The 16,608-nt window shown below is 41.5% G+C and overlaps 1 protein-coding gene across 2 annotated transcripts; it reads right to left on the reverse strand.

Annotated features, from left to right (window-relative positions):
• Positions 1–14,618: 14,618 nt before the first annotated feature.
• Positions 14,619–16,602, reverse strand: LOC147615433 (putative L-type lectin-domain containing receptor kinase S.7). 2 transcript variants are annotated; one of them, XM_086779552.1, is made up of 3 exons: positions 16,245–16,602; positions 15,091–16,131; positions 14,619–15,010 (listed from the first exon to the last, which is right to left on the reverse strand). In XM_086779552.1, coding segments are annotated over exons 1-3 (1,254 nt in total). In that variant the 5' UTR covers positions 16,456–16,602; the 3' UTR covers positions 14,619–15,008. The 2 variants fall into 2 exon arrangements, with proteins under 2 accessions (XP_086635678.1, XP_086635677.1); XM_086779551.1 differs by having other exon boundaries at positions 14,619–16,131.
• Positions 16,603–16,608: the final 6 nt, after the last annotated feature.

Here is a 16,608-nt window from a genome sequence, read left to right on the forward strand (position 1 = left end):
CTTAGTACACAAATCATCTGGCACACGTACATATGCAATACATCCCCCAAAATCTTTCAAAAGTGAGACAAATTAGGTTTCTTGCTACCAATAAACTTCTCCTTTGGCGTTACATCATGTATGGCTGTAGTAGGAGTCCCATTCATGATATAACTGCTGCTGTAGACACAACCTTAGCCCAATAGCTATGCGGCATATTATTCTCTACCATCAATGCTCGTGCTATGCCTATTTTTTCACTTAGTAACTCCATTTTGTTGTGGAGTGTATCTACATGTAAATTGTCTCTACATGCCATTCTTTCACAAGAGAGAATTCATTGGAGAAGCATTCTCTCTCTCCATCTAACCTTAGACACTTCACATGCTTTCCTGTTTGTTTTTCAACGATCACTTTGAAATTCTAAAAATGAGTGAACACTTCACTCTTCTCCTTCAGGAAATACACCCACACTTCCTGTGGTCATCAATGAATGTTATGTAGTCCCTGCAACCACCCATAAACATAGTCTTCGCAAGACCCCATACATCTGAATGCACAACATCCAGTACATTCTTGCTCACATTTCTATCATGTGAAAATATATGTTTTGTTTACTTTCCAAATTGACGCTTCAAAAACTTTCTACATACCTTCAACTTTAAACTTAGGCAGCCCTATCACAATTTCTTTAGTCTGCATAGACTTTATTCTTTGCACATTTACATGCCCAATTCTCTTATGCCAAATGTTTGTATCTGCAACAACCCCTAAACCATTTACAAATAGTGTAGCACTCACTTCAAGCATATTTACATTCAATATAAACATTCAGCCCACTCTATTGCCTTTTACAACCAACCTGCACACTTATCTTTAAAGTCTTCTACATAACAGCCATCACGGTTCAACCGGACCTACAAACCCTAAATCATTTGGCCAACAAAAATTAGATTCTTTGTAATGTTTGAAACATCATGAAGTACATCTACAAGGTACGTCACCTTATCATCCTGCATAGACATTAGGAATTTTTTGGACCCAAAAAGGGCCTCCTAAGGATTCCTAATTTTAAGGGATTAGAGCTTAAAAAGTTGGGCTTAAGGGAGAGACAAAGGCTATGATGACCCCTATTTTTTGCCTTGCCACATCAGCCATACTCCCCTAGTTTCACTTTTTAAAGGGAATATTCTCATACTCTCTCTCTTACTTTTTGACTTTTCTCATACTTTCTCTTTTACTTTTTGAATTTTTTATCTTCACTCTCTACAAATTGAATCTTGCTTGTAAGTTTGAAATCTCCTTTTCTCTCTCTCTCTCTCTCTCTCTCTCTCTCTCTGAGGATCTCTTTGCTTTAGCTTCTTCCTCTGCTTAGCTGTGTGTGTAGCCCCTTGTGAAGCTAGAAAACGGAAGGTTGATTTACACATTTGTATTCCTGAAGAGTATGGCAGCTCTTAAAAAACCCATCCTACTGATGCACAATTTGTCCAAGCTCGTAGGATAGCTAAGAAGAAAAATGTAGATCTTTGGGTTGATGGGTGTCTCTATCCAATTGACCCTCCATTAAGAGCAAACCCTCCTTTATGCGATTTATCATCTTTTATGCAATTTGTTGGTGCTTGGCTTGTTAGGATAGTGCAGAGGATTGACTACAAGTGGAGCTTGGCAAACCCATATTCTCCAATCTCAATTGCAAGCATCACAATTCACCCTTTTACAATGTCAAGAAGGACTTAAAACATCATCAGATAAAATGAAAGAGATCCTCGTAGAGAATGTGGAGAAGGATGCAAAGATTCAAAGGTTAGAGGAACTTATTAAACGACTCAAAGCAACGCCAAATGGTGCTCATGAATGCAAAAAAACATTGGCTGGTATAGAATCTCTTGTGTTTAAAGGTGGAGCACGAAAGAAAAGGATTCAACAAAGTAACATAAACTTTCATTTTGCACTCAGTGATTTAAACAAAATAGTCATGATTTGTGTTCTGCCATGAATTTTGTGCAAGAGGTGTGTGGTTCTAACAAAGAGGGATGGAAGGATTTGGTCAAAGCCATTCTGAATACCAAGGATATTCTCTCAATTATTACTAACCCTCATCGTCCTAAAATATACCAAGCTGTTGTCAGCAATGTGGTGAGTGAGATTACCACCTCCATCGATTCTTCATTAATTCAACATGCTTGTGATGCAGCTGGAATCAGCATGAAAGGGTACCAAGCAATCCGTCAGGTTATAAAAGATGCATTTCTAAGACAAGGAATCACTGGCACTTTATTTTCTATACTCAAGGTGATTCACAATGTCAAGCGTATCAATAATGATGATGTGCAGCAAGCTATAGGACAGTTTTATCATGTTGAGGACACACTAACATTAGACACAGGGTCGAGCAAAAAGAAAATCAAGACAAGTATAGAATTTCACTATGGTGTTTACAATAACATCTTTGTTCATATATTGAGAGACTACAACAAGCTATGGTGAAGTTCTATGCTCTTTCACAGAAGGTGAGAACTTGCAATTGCTACCATTCATGTTTTTCAGTAGAAAATGAAGATGATTATTTTATTTTGAATATTGTAAATTACCGTTTATTTGCAGTTTTCGGGAGCACACTTTCATTTGTGCTCAAGCTAGATGAGTGCCAAATTGTGAAGGTCGGAAGCTGGAACGTATGAGCATTACGCTCATGAATGAGGCCATGATATGTGCATGGAAAAAGACTACCAAACCAAGTTTTAGTGTGCAATCTGAGAAAGAGCTCTGGTGGCTTGGTGCATTTTCAAGGTACCGAAGGAGACACATGAGGTATTGACGTGGATGTTTGAAAGAACTCCCTGGATAACAGATGTAATCAAAAAGCAAATTGATGATATGGTCAACTTTTAGATGTAGAAAACATAGGAAAGTTCAAGGTGGATTGGCATCTTGGGGGAGATTTGAAGACAATTAAATGCATGATGGGTTATGCTCAAGACGCGACATCAAGATGGCCTTGTCCATACTGCACTACTCAGATTGATATTCCTAGGAAGAAAAAGACAAATGGAAAAGGTATGCAGAAGGTTGGTTCTGTTGGGAAGGATGCCTCGAAAGGTCCCAAGAAAGGGAAGAAGCAACAGGAAGACGCAGTAGATCCAACCGAGTCAACTGATGATGAAGATGAGGAACAACCAAATGCAAGATGGGTGGAAGGTGTCATGTCTCCTAATATGCTAGGAGAACCAAACAGGAATTCAAATTGGAGCCCCATCATTAATTTTCCACGAATATTCACTTTTACACACTTCATGCATTCATGAGAATCTTCGATCGATTGCTTGTGCCATATCGATTATGCATTCACAATGCCTACACAAGAGAGGAAAGTTGCAGCCCTTGGTAAATTAGAACATCTTTTGAATTCTCTAGGCTGCCATGGTAGAAACGTGGATTGAAGTGAATAAGCAGGCCTCTCGTATGTCATACGAGGTTGCTCAAAAGGTCCCCATGACTGGAGCAAAGGCAAGGAGATTTTTGGAGAAGCCAGCAAACATAGTCGGAATTCAAAGAAGACTTGGGGACTCTGGAGAGACCTGTGTGCAATCACCACAAATGTAGATTGTCCAATGCCAGCTCTTGTAAATATGTGCAAACATCTTTGGATAAAAATCAATAACATGGTTCGTATTATGAATCAAAGTAGCACAACTGCCCAAGAACGAGCACCATTCCAACAACATATCATAGAATTCACCAAAAGTGTGCTAGGTGCTTGGGGAGAGAGTAAAGTAACACACTATATGGTAAGTTGTACAATAAAAAAATAAACTGGTGTTTTAACCTAGACTTTTTCTAATTAAATTCTATTGTCATATATGTACAGCACATAGTTTATGCGCATGGTGCGTATTTCATGAACAAGTATGGATTGCTCGACATGTGGAGTACCCAAGGGATGGAGAAAGCATATTATAAAGCAAGAGGGGTTTATTTCAAAAATACAAGACATGGAGGTGGAGCTTCTGCAGGAGGAACACGTACAAACTATCTACAAGAGATGTTCAATTGGTTTTATCGCACAACCTTTGGAAGGGTATTGGTTAGGGAGCGGGCTGCAAAAAGTCATGCTCGGCTTGAATGGTTGCAAACCAATACTCCCCAAAGGCATGGTGCTTGACGTGCACAAATGAGGAGACAAGGGAGGCGTTGGGTTGTGCACACACTAGCACAAATCTAGATGTAATAAGGCTAAGAAAATAAGTTTAGTTAGGTTTTTTTTTCCCTTAAAAAAATTATTAATAGTTCCTTCTCTCACTTCATGTTCATTTCACTTTTTTAGAGAGCTGGAGCTCAACATCTACGTAAATCACCACGTTAGCATAATAGGCATAGTCCTACATGGATATGGCACGCACCAAGAACACCGCACGTGTTACCATGCATTCACAAAACACAATGCAAGGCACCCAATGACCACATACTGGCGACACTAGAGAGAAGAGAATGGCCCCTTGGATTCTAGGACACGCCCAATGGGATCACTAGAGTCCAACCCTCCTCCCACAGCAACACCAACACACACACACACATGCAGGCCCTTCTAGTGGGAGCAAGCGCGTGAAGAAGACCCCACAATGTAGCCAGAGATCAAGACAGAGAGGTTGATGATGAGCAATTCGACTGGGTTGGTGAAAACATTCCTACATTATGCAGCACCACAGGTGGCAAGACCCTACCAGGACAGGGTCCCCTACCTACCCGGGAGGAACTTGATACACACAGGTACCACAGCAGTATAGCAGGAGAAGGATTCAAACTATGAGAGAGACCAAGAGGAGGTTCCTGCAAAGTGCACGCAAGCGTAGAAAGGTCAAGCTCTTCAAGCCAAGGAAGTCCCAACCTCGCCACCAACGCACCAACACAACACAAAGAGCTCCAAGGAGAAGGATGCGCCAAGGGCATAGGGCTATATAAGAAATCAAGTTTTATTAGAGGAACACTGAGTTGCTGATAAGAAGAGCCCCTTAAGTTGCATAGTGAAGGAGATTCTCCAACGATACAGAACAGAGTTCTGTGTGTGCAGGGGATTGCCCTTGAAGCATTGCAAGAAGCCTCCGAGGCTTACCTTGTTGGGCTTTTAGAAGACACCAACCTCCTTGCAATACATGCAAATAGGATTACCATTTCTGCCAAGGACATGCAACTAGCTCGGCATATTCGAGGAGAATGAGACACGATCTAGAGATCTTAGATGTTAACCTTCTTTTTGAAGAAACTCTTTTGTTTCAAACCCCCCTTTGTAACAAGCCTATCTGGCTTTCATTTGTAACCTTTTGATAATTAAAATTTTAAGTTTCTCCTACAATGTCTCGGTGTCATTATGTTTGTTTAACATGGAGTGTCTATCATGTGCCAGTTTGTCACCCACGGCATCAGAAATGCTCCTGGAGGACTGAGGAAGCTATGCCAGAACAGTGCGGATTTGGCCTCTGCAATGGCGATGTAGGCTAAAAATTCACACTGTTCTGGCACTTCTCCCCTAGCCACTCAGGACCATTTCTGATGCATTTATAATGAAGTTGAGTACACTAATTGTGAGAAACAGTGGTTTACATTTATAATGCATTTATAATGAAGTTGAGTACTCTAATTGTGAGAAACAGTGGTTTACATTTATAATGCATTTCTGATGCCTTAATAATGAAGTTGAGTATACTAATTGTGAGAAACAGTGGTTTACAAGATAAAAATACCTTTAATCATGTGTAAAAATACATTGTTTGTCATCCAATGCATCAGAATTGCTCTTGGAGGACTAAGGAAGCTGTGCCAGAACAGTGCGAATTTGGCCTCTACAACGGCGATGTAGGCTAAGAATTTGCACTATTCTAGCACTTCTCCCCTAGCCACTTAGGATCATTTCTGATGCATTTCTAATGCATTTCTGATGCATTTCTGATGCATGAAGTTGAGTACACTAATTGTGAGAAATAGTAGTTTACAAGATAAAAACACCTTTAATCATGTGTAAAAATACATTGTTTATCATCCAATGTATCAGAAATGCTCCTAGAGGACTGGGGAAGCTATGCTAGAATAGTGCGAATTTAGGCTCTGCAACAGTGGCGGTGCAGGCTCAAAATTCGCACTGTTCTGGCACTTCTCCCCTACCTACTCAGGATCATTTTCTGATGCATTTATAATAAAGTTGAGTACACTAATTATGAGAAACAGTAGTTTACAAGATAAAACCACCTTTAATCATGTGTAAAAATACATTGTTTGTCATTCAATGCATCAAAATTGCTCCTAGAGGACTGGGGAAGCTATGCTAGAATAGTGCAAATTTAGGCTCTGCCCACCACCGGTGGTGCAGGCTCAAAATTCGCATTGTTCTCGCACTGCTTCCCCAGCCACTCATGATTATTTTTGATGCATTTATAATGAAGTTAAGTACATTGATTATGAAAAACAGTAATTTACAAGATAAAAACACCTTTAATCATGTGTAAAAATACATTATTTGTCATCCAATGCATCAGAATTGCTCCTAAAGGGCTGGGGAAGATGTGCCAAAATAGTGCAAATTTGGGCTCTATAGCAGCAGTGCAGGCTCAAAATTCACACTGTTCTGGCACTGCTCTCCCAGGCTCCGAGGGTCATTTCTGATGCATTTACAAAAGAATTGATGGTACCAACTAGAAAAAACAATGATATACTTGATGAAAATAAGTTTGCAAAAACTGTATTGCATTCATAATAAGAAGTGATACATCATCTTTACAAAAGCTTTGTTACAATATTGAGCTTCCTTCTCTTGTTATTGGGCAGAGTGTGCTCAAGGAGTGATTGGTCTATTTCTTAAGGATCCTCTATGCCTATGCTTTTGGCTATACCTATAGGAGCAAGAAGCTTACCCCTAAATCCAGAACCAAAAACATCGAAGGCAAGGGGTTTTTTAATCAAACCTATACATTTGGTGCTCTACGCCATAGAGGCTACACAGAGCACCTTAGAGAGGGCTTTCAAAAAGAAGAGAGTGAAGGTAGATTGAGGGGTGTAGTCCCTGTGGATAATGGTGATGCCATCGACAGGAAGCCGACCAAGATAGTGTGCCAACGCAGCGTCCATGGACCTTGGCCTGGTCTCTACTGCCGCCGCCTCTACCAACAAATGCGTCAATTTCAACCACCCTCTGCAATCAAAGGAAAAATCAAAATATTTTCCTATACATAATTACAAATGTTTCTAAGTTGTAAAAGGTCGATTATTACCTCTTGCTTAACGTCTTCTTTTGCCAAAGTGCTGGTGGGGACGAAGAGGTCAATCGAGGACTTAGCCTCATCCTTTTTAGGTGCTTTGGTCTCCTCCATCACTCCAACAGCAAGGGTATCCTTTTCAGCCTCTAGCTTGTTTTGTAAGGTTGTGAATTCCTCCTCTTGAACTAGGGCTTGCTCTGCAGTCTCAACCACAGTTTCCTTGACCAAAGCAACTGTCTCTGCGATAGATTCTCCAAGGGGTAATATAACATTATCTAGGTGAGGACCGAGGTTGGACATATCAAGGTCCACCTCACATCGCGTGCATATAATGCCCAAGCATTCATCCATTCTCAAGCCAGCTGCCTTTTCAAGGTCATGAAGAAATAAGAATTCTTCACCTTCCACCACAATGGTGTTCAAGAGATTGATCTCAAGCTCTGGCAGCACCTTGCTCTCCTCGTGTGGGGAAGATGGCCCCGCATCTTCTACTATAGTGGGATGTTCATCTGTAGATTGTGCACCCTCTGGAAAGTGCTCTGATGCAAGCTGCTCTTCCACACTAGCACTCATACTACCTAGTGCCTTCACTTCCTTGTCATCCCTTAAATACCCTGCCACAACTGCAATGCAGGCATCTCTACCTCCTCATCCGAATCCTCATCCGTTGATGAGGAATGCAAAAGTGGCGAGCCACGAGAGGAGCCTAGTTTCTAAATTGCCCTTCCCCAACCTCTTCACCTCTTGCTTATTAAAGGTATAGTAAGCTCCTACAGGGATGCAGATGTCGATGAAGCATTCAAGGCACTAGATGTAGGGGCATGCATATTGTTGAATGTACTTAAGCAGCTCAACATGCACCCATCGATCATTGGGGCAATGGGGAAAGGAGATGGAGTGGGGAGCCAAGTATTGCTCCATGTATGCAATCTCCGTCTCATAATGTTGGGACGCAAGGGTGAGCGACTTTTCAAAGTCGACTTCACAACAAGCGAACATGACAAAGAGCTCGCTCTTGCCCGCCCATGGGGTGGTGGAGAGGAACTCACAGAAGTTATCAAAGTGGGTAGCCATGTGAATGCAAAAAGATAGTGTGAACTCGTGCTTGGTTTCTATCGCGTGAAAATGGGAAAGAAGACACCTTTGGCTATTTATAGTTAAAATTTAAAGTTTGGCCTTTTCACACTAGACTGCTAGACAAAAAAATCACAATTTGCAAAAATATTAAGATTTCAATTAAATAAAGATTGGTTAAAAAAGAGCCTGCTACAAAATTACAAGCATGTCATCTAATCTAAAATTGTTATAATGTCTTTATTTTTTGCCTCTCTTGTGACATTTACTTCATGTTGATCTCCATCTCCTTGTTGACTTGAAAGCTCGTCATTGCCTTCACCTCGATATCCTGAAACTCTTGCCCCTCACGTGCATCAGAAACAGAGGCTATTTTCCCATATACCCAGTTTAGCTTCAAGCTCTTCCACATGCCTACTATGTCTTGGTAGGGCTATGCACCTTGCTGCTGAAAATTCAAGGTGGGGTTTGCCATGATTATGAGACCATGGTTGTCCACCCCTTACGCTTCCCAATCTATAAAAATATAGAAAGTGGCACAATAACCAGAAAGTGTAAGGGTTAATTCTAGATAGGTAGTTTAATCAGATATACCTTTCTTCTCATCAACTTGAAACTTGACTCTTCCACATTGTCAAAGCCCATGATGCTGAAGTGTTGACGCACATCTGCTAGGCTCCAATGCCTGCTTATTGCCACTCGCTCAATCCATCCATTTTGCATCATCACAGCTACCTCAATAGGCACAATTTCTTCTGAGGCTTGAAGTGGGATCCATGTCCCATGCTTTTGCATCCATCTTTGGTAGTGCAGACGCATGTACAAAATAGAGCGTGCCTTCAAGAACCTGAAAAGACACTGTAGAATCTACTACATTGCACTTGTACACATCACCTTGATGTGAACCCTCATCAACCTCCCAACCCTCTCTCCTAGTAATCCTTGAATGACGTCAGACCGTACCTCCTTACAAATATACATTGTTTTTGTTTGGTGCATTGGCATGGAATTGAACATGTGTACAAAAACATGTAAAGGACAAAACCAATTTAGCCCTACTAACCGAGATGCCTTTGAAAACTTGAGCGATGTCTTGATATCACTTACCATCTTAAACTTTAAGCATAAGATGGTCCAAGCATCAGGTTTGGGCCATTCGGGATTGTTAAGAGGGGGGTTAGGGGTCTCTTCTAGCTTGCCTTTGAAAACTTGAGCGATGTCTTGATATCACTTACCATCTTAAACTTTAAGCATAAGATGGTCCAAGCATCAGGTTTGGGCCATTCGGGATTGTTAAGAGGGGGGTTAGGGGTCTCTTCTAGCTTGCCAAATAAACCTAGTTTTTTATCTACAAAATATGAGTGAGAAAAAAAAAAGATATTATTCTGTACAAGATCACTTTTGAGATACAAACATTGCCTCTCCAATGGATGCATGCATAGCATAGAAAACTCCAGTGAGGCTTTGGAGTGGTTGCTCCTTAACATAATTAGAGGGAAAAATATATGCAAATAGAGACATAAGAAAATGGAGAATCATAAGAAAATTTGAAATAAAAAATCTAATATTAGCATGTTGTTAAATCTATGTTTATATTATACTGACAATTTGAAGGAAACCTTGGTCGTTGGCCTTGAATGTATAGGTCTTCAAGGGTATACACATGTTGCACTATGGCAACTAGTCCTTCCTTCTTATTAGTATGCTTGAAGCCTTGTAGCCGCCCCTTCCAATGATGTAGCATATTCTCGAGTTGACGCACTCGATGTGGTCCCTTAGAGCTTGGCTGCATGTAGACCCAAGCCCCAACCCTAAATCTTGTTGGAGCCCAAACTCCATTCTCATCTCTTGTGTTATGCAGTACAAGCTCTTCCCACTTCTCTCCCTAGGTCTTCTCACATTACTGGAAGAGGCCACGGTGGTAAGAAAAGAGAAGAAGGGAAAAGAAAAGCTTGTTTTACAACAGAGGAGTGGAGAGGAGAGAAAGTTCAGGGTTTTCAGTGTAGCAATGGAATGTTTAAAATTGGTTAGAGTTTGAGAGTAGGCTTCCTGAACCTAAAGTAGACTAAAGAGGGATAGAGTTTCTGCAGCAATGGACAGGGAGGGAGCTTTAGAGAGAGAGAGAGAGAGGGAGATTGAGAGGGAGGGAGCTTGAGAAGGAGGAAGAGCTTGAGAGGGATGGAGTTTCTACAGCAATGGAGAGCTTAGAAAAGGAAGAAAGAGGGAGAGGGAGCTTGAGAAGGAGGGAGAGCTTGAGAGGTATGGAGTTTCTGTAGCAATGGAGAGCTTAGAAGAGAAAGAAAGAGGTTCAAAATGAGGTTTCCAAACCTAGAGTATGTTGGGGGGAAGTTTGAGAGAGAAAACACTTTTTTGGGATTTTTTTTAAATTTTTAGGGTTTTAATCTGCGCGATTCTAGGTGGGGGGACCTCTAATTTTGGGCCCAGGAGGTAGGGGGACAAGAGTAGTAATTAGGTCCCATTAGCAAACCAAAGCCTAGGCGCCCTAGGGTCAAAGAAGTAAAAAATGTGCACCCAACCCTCTTCCTATTGGTCTATTCCTAATCAAAAGTTAATCCAAGAGGCCCTCTTTGGGTCCAAAAATTTCCTAATGACAATGGCTCTTCTCCAACATGGGCAATCGGATGAGCAGTGTCATCCCTTGTTTCAATAAAACTTGGTCTTTCGAGACTCTTCATTTCCTTGAACCACTAACCATGACTTGTCATGTGGTTCAAAAAACTTAAATCAACATACCATACATCATCCTTACATGCTGCTACATCATTTCTAGACACAGCATTAACTACATGTTACATAACAAACAACCTCTCATTATCCTCATTATTTCTGCTAGAGGATGCATACTTGTTTTTCTGCACTTTACCATTTATCATTATGCTGCCTTTGCCAATTACCACGACCTCTTTGACTCCCCCTGCCTCTAAATTGGCCTCTTCCACATGTGTGTTGTTGTGAATCCTAGGACTATTGCTGCTACTAACCATTATTATGATTACGTGTTCGGCCACCACCTTGGCCACATCCACGACCTCTACCTACACTTGTGTAGAAGGCATGCTGCTCTGAACTGGTTTTGTTTTGTGAAGACTATTAATCTTCACCCAAGTTCTTCTCTTCAATGATCAGCATTTGACACCAAATCTATGAAGTTGGGAATTTTCTCATGTGTCTAAATAGACGTCTTGAACACCTTGTATTATTGACCACGTAGACACAATTCCACCTTACCATCATCATCAACAGAAACACCAATTAAGGGATTCAAGAATTCCCTTGATCTTCAAGGCATAATCATTCACAGACATATTCTTCTTCTCCATAGTCTGAAGCTCATTCTTCAACTGAATCTTTCGTGCCTTAGTGTTAGTTTCATACAGCTTCACCAAGGTGTCCCATGCCTCCTTAGGTGACTTGGCATCCTATATATGCCTCCTTAGGTGACTTCGCATCCTATATATGCCCAATCATGGTGTCTTGTATACTAATAAAAAGCCAATATATGAATTTCCTTGCTCCTAGTTTCCAATCCTTGAACTCTTTTACGTCTATAGCAGTTGGATTAATCTCTGGTATCTTCGGTGCCTCCTCATGTTCACCTTCAATGTAGTCCCAGTAACCTTTTCCCATCAGGAAATTTGTTAATCTAAACTTCCCAGCATGGAATTTGTTCTTGTCAAGCTTCTTTGCAACAATCTGGCTTATTCCATCATTCAACATCTTTTTTGTAATAAAAAATTATCAAAAAGAGTACTCTTGTTTAACCTACACAAAGTGTTGTATTCTCTACAGTAGTACTATACTACACCCATGCTGTCACAACCAGTGACCTCAATTTGTATACATACACCCAATGGTAACTTTGAGACCTCTTTGTAGTGTACATAATGTCTGCACAACCAATCACCCTTCCAGCAATTCCAAAAACAGATTTCCGCAGAGAATCGAAACTTACCCGCAGTGCCCATCGTGCGAACGTTTGTTGTTGTGAACTAAAAAATGGAGGTCCAGACGCGCCCAAAACGTATTTTCGGTCCTAAAAGCTAAGTCCAACAGACATAACAATTGCCTTGTAGCTCTGCTCCCGCAAAGAAATCTCCTCAATAGAGTTCATTTGTTGGTGCCTCCCGAAGAGCTCCCGACAAGGGTGTAGTAGCCAACACAATGCGGGAAGAGTAGATGAAGCTCTTACCCTCGTACCGCTCCCTGTGCTTCTCTTGCTTGTGCTGCTCAGCTCTTAGCATGAACTAGGCTCTGAGAATATGAAAATATGTAGGGCAGAAGAGAGCTTAAGCTCTTGCAAGCACACACACACACTCACGCAAACCCTAAAAGAGAACACACAAGGTGAGAGGCTAAAAATTCTTCTTTTTCGTCACACAACAAAAGAGGTCTACAACGAAGATAAAGTGACTAACAGACATAATAGAATATATACAAGCAGTCCATAATATGAACACGCTAAGAGGAGTGGGTAGATGTGGACTAGTTGGTGTAGTCCAGTTCTAGAATCTCTGGCGAAGATATGTCAGCGCCAGCTACCAAACCCACCAGTGATGTAAATGTCGAACAATCATGCAAGCGCCTCGTGAGTGTCAGCTCATGTTGAGCTTGACATCTCAACAACATAGATGGCACATTAGAGAATGAGAGAATTTGGTTACATCTTAGATTTTATACTTGGCCATAGTGTTCACACTTTGGATTCCCTAACATAAAAGATCTTGTGGCGAATATAGCACACCCAAGCTAGTGCAAACATGCTAGTCAAATGCTAGCAACAAGCTGGAGAATCCCGTGGTGCACCTTCCATAGACAAGCGGCAATCACATACTTAAAATATACAATCACAACTAAATTAGTGGGATTAGGTGTATTGATGCTTGTGACCCAAATACATAAGATATATGTATGGTCACTCCAAGGTCGTGCCAACATACAACACTAAAGCATGCTCTCACAAGAACCGATCGAAGGTGATCAGTGGGATCAAGCCTAAGAGAAGAAAGGATGACTAAATCTTTCTAATGCCAAAAAAGGATCAAAATCTATATTGGTCAAAACCAAGGTCTGGACTTTAAGCATTTCTCACAAGAATATAACTAATCTTTGCTAGACAATCAAGCCATCACACTTTGTGATGTATAGAGGGAAAAACACATGCCATGTACCTCAACCAACTAAGCCATGGCATCTTTGGAACTAATGAAATGCAAGTGCACATAATATCTAACCCCTTCTCACAGAGACGCTTCTTTGTCTTGATTCGTGCTACCAAAGGAGATGTAATTCATACACAAATACATAGATGCAATTCATACACAACATGCACACACACACACAACCATTCCCTTTAATCTTCAGGCTTAGGGCCCTATGGTTCCAACCTCTCTCCTTTTCTCTATCTCTCTCCTTCTTCTCATGTCTCTCTTTTTCTCTTCCACAAATCCATAAGAAGAAGAGGGCTAGGCAGTGACTTTGAGAGTTTTCTCCCTCTTTACACTTCTCTTTCTTCTCTCCCACGTTCCTTTTCATTTCCTTCACATCAGCTTTTTCTCCCCCAATATAGTACTCCGTCTTCAAGAAAATTACTCCTTTTATTATCCTAAAATAATTTTTTAAATAAAAGGATTCATCAACATCCCAACTGAAAGAATTCAAGTATCCACTCCCTCACCCAATTAATTAGATCCATTATTCCCATCATATAAAGATCATTTGTAAGGAACAAAAGAGCAACAAAAATGTTCAATGTCAAGAAATGTATATAACATGCGACTGATTATGCAAATGAGGTGGCACCTCACAAAATAGAGGCGGTTTTGGACTAAGAAAAATGAGAAGCAACGGGCCTATGTGGACTACATGCCACTCAATGAGGCAACAAAGAGGCATCACTAACGTCCCCCTATCGAAGATGAGATACGAAATGAAGTAGCATGACATAAGAAATACATTGTTTGGGATGGTACATCCAAATTAGAATCGCAAAGGAGGACCATTAGGGCTTGCCATGTGGCATGGTGCTAGGGTCTACTCACCCATTACCTAGGTGTGAGCTCAAAGTTACCAAATAATAGGAAGAACAAAAGATAGATCCTTCTTAGTAATAGAAAATACTCCAGTACCCACCTTTGATGCCACCATAGAGAAGAGTGGCATTTGCTCGAGTACATGGATAAGAATAGAACTTTAAAAACTAGCATTTTTAAAGAGATTATGCAAACCTTGATTTTGAAATTGTGGATCATCATGAGAATTAGGCTTATTAAACATTTAAGATATAACACTAAACAAATTAGAACATAAATTAGAGCATATGGAACGCTTAACTATAATCTTCTTACGTTCTAGATCTAGGTGAAGAGCATAAAATCTTCATACTAGACCTTCCATGCTATAAATGCTTAATGTTACAATCTTGCGAGTCTCTTTGCAGAACTTTCTAAGAAGTTTAGGATTGCTTACAATCCAAATGAGATTATTAAAAATGCTATGCTAATAAAGTACAAGATCTATAGTCTATATCTCCCAAGCCACTCTGAACATCCCAAGTCCCCATTTCCCAAGCTACAACATCACAAGAACCATAAGTGAACTGCAGTTAAGACAACTTGTGTTCATAAGCACCATAAGGCATTGTAGATAACATTCAAACACCTTTAGGGACTGGGTGCTACCTTTGTAATGCGCCTCTTTGAATCGGAAGAGACCCCAATGTTGCATCATCTTCCATTGATGATAGGAGAACTGGGTGAGTCCATCCCAGACACACAGGTCGAATGAGACTGCATGGATAACGTTCTTGGAGGAGGAGATGAGCTCGACAGGGTGACCGTAGAATCTATTGATGAGAATGGGCCATTTCTATGGATTGGGTGATAATTAGGGCGGGCTTGTGGAGGCGGCGGCTGAGACACTGCAGAGAGTATCCTTAGCACCTCGTCAATGCCGGGGCGCGCTTGTGGGTCTGCATTCGTGCACGCTAGACCCAGCAGCAGCAATCGTTCCATCCCCACTTCATCAAAACTTTCTCCAAGCCGGATATCCGAAGCTTGCATCACGTCTCCTTGCTGGTACAAATCCCACACCCACTCATCAATCAGCCTCACACTACTTAAATGCTCAGAATACTGCTTTGCTCTTCTTCCAGTAACAATTTCTAAGACCGTGACCCCAAAGGAAAAAATATCTGTTGCAGGGGACACAATGCCTTCCATCCAAGTCTCAGGCGCAAAAAAATCCGGCGTGCCTGCCAATGAGTGAGAAGAGGAATGACCCTCTTCTAGCAACAATGCAATGCCCCAGTCTCCTAAGCGCGCATTCCACTCGGAATCGAGCAAGATATTGGATGTCTTAACATCTCGGTGCACAATCTGCATGTACCCAGAGTCTTGATGAAGATATTTGAGTGCTGCTGCCAGCTGAGACACAACCTTGTACCTTAGCTCCCACTCGACACGACTCCCACCCTGTTGAAAGATGTGCTTTCCCAGGTCACCATTCGGCATGTACTCATACACAAGAAGCAAGTCTCCCTGATCTTGACACCATCCAAAAAGAAGTACTATATTCCGATGCCGAAGCTGGCTTATAATCCTGAGTTCTTGGGTCAGAAACCGACCGCCATACAGACCAGACCCTTGACGAGAATAAGCTTGTTTCACTGCTATTCTTCGTCCATCAACCAGCATTCCACGGTAGACTTGCCCTGTCCTACGACGTCCAATCACAGAGGAAGAGGAGAAGTTGTTGGTTGCCGCACGCAGCTCCGCATAAGTGAAGCTCCCCATCAGACCGAGTGCATCTCGAAACTCTGCTTGCCAAGTTAGAACGTAGTAGGTGAGAAAAACTATAGACATGCAAGGAAGCCATAGCAGTGGTCCAAAATACCCAATGTGCGTAAGTTTCAAAGCAAGGAAGTGTCACCTGAATTGGCTGCAGAAGTGTCATTTTGTGTGCCCTTCAAGCAGGAGAGTCTCTTTAGCCACCCAAAGATACCAGTGAAGTAGCCCTTGGAAATCCGCCTTGATTCTGCAAGCGCAACACCACTCCTCTGGTTTTCCAATGAGATCTGATCCAGGCTTCGTAATCCAACAGCAGTCTCATCAGTGAGGGCTGCTGTTGGCTTCGTTGTCATCTCTTTTTTGAAATACTAGTCTGCAGCAATACATCTCCAAAGGAATGATCATTACAGGCTGCGGTCGAGGATCAGCACCAAACTGCTGCACTAGACTTCGTAGCATGTCATCGATGCGAGCACACATGGCAGAGGAGACAGGGTGCAACAACC

The sequence above is a fragment of the Cibotium barometz genome, chromosome 40, assembly GCF_041138505.1.
Source record: "Cibotium barometz isolate CiBa-2024 chromosome 40, ASM4113850v1, whole genome shotgun sequence".
In the NCBI taxonomy this organism is placed as follows: Eukaryota; Viridiplantae; Streptophyta; class Polypodiopsida; order Cyatheales; family Cibotiaceae; genus Cibotium; species Cibotium barometz.

What these genes read in the sequence shown, in the direction of transcription:
- LOC147615433 (XM_086779551.1), bottom strand. Translation starts at nt 16,455, where the DNA reads ATGACAACGAAGCCAACAGCAGCCCTCACTGATGAGACTGCTGTTGGA. An exon ending in CACTTCTGCAGCCAATTCAG is followed by an intron (nt 16,132 to 16,244) that starts GTGACACTTCCT and finishes CTTGGCAAGCAG; the next exon opens with AGTTTCGAGATGCACTCGGT.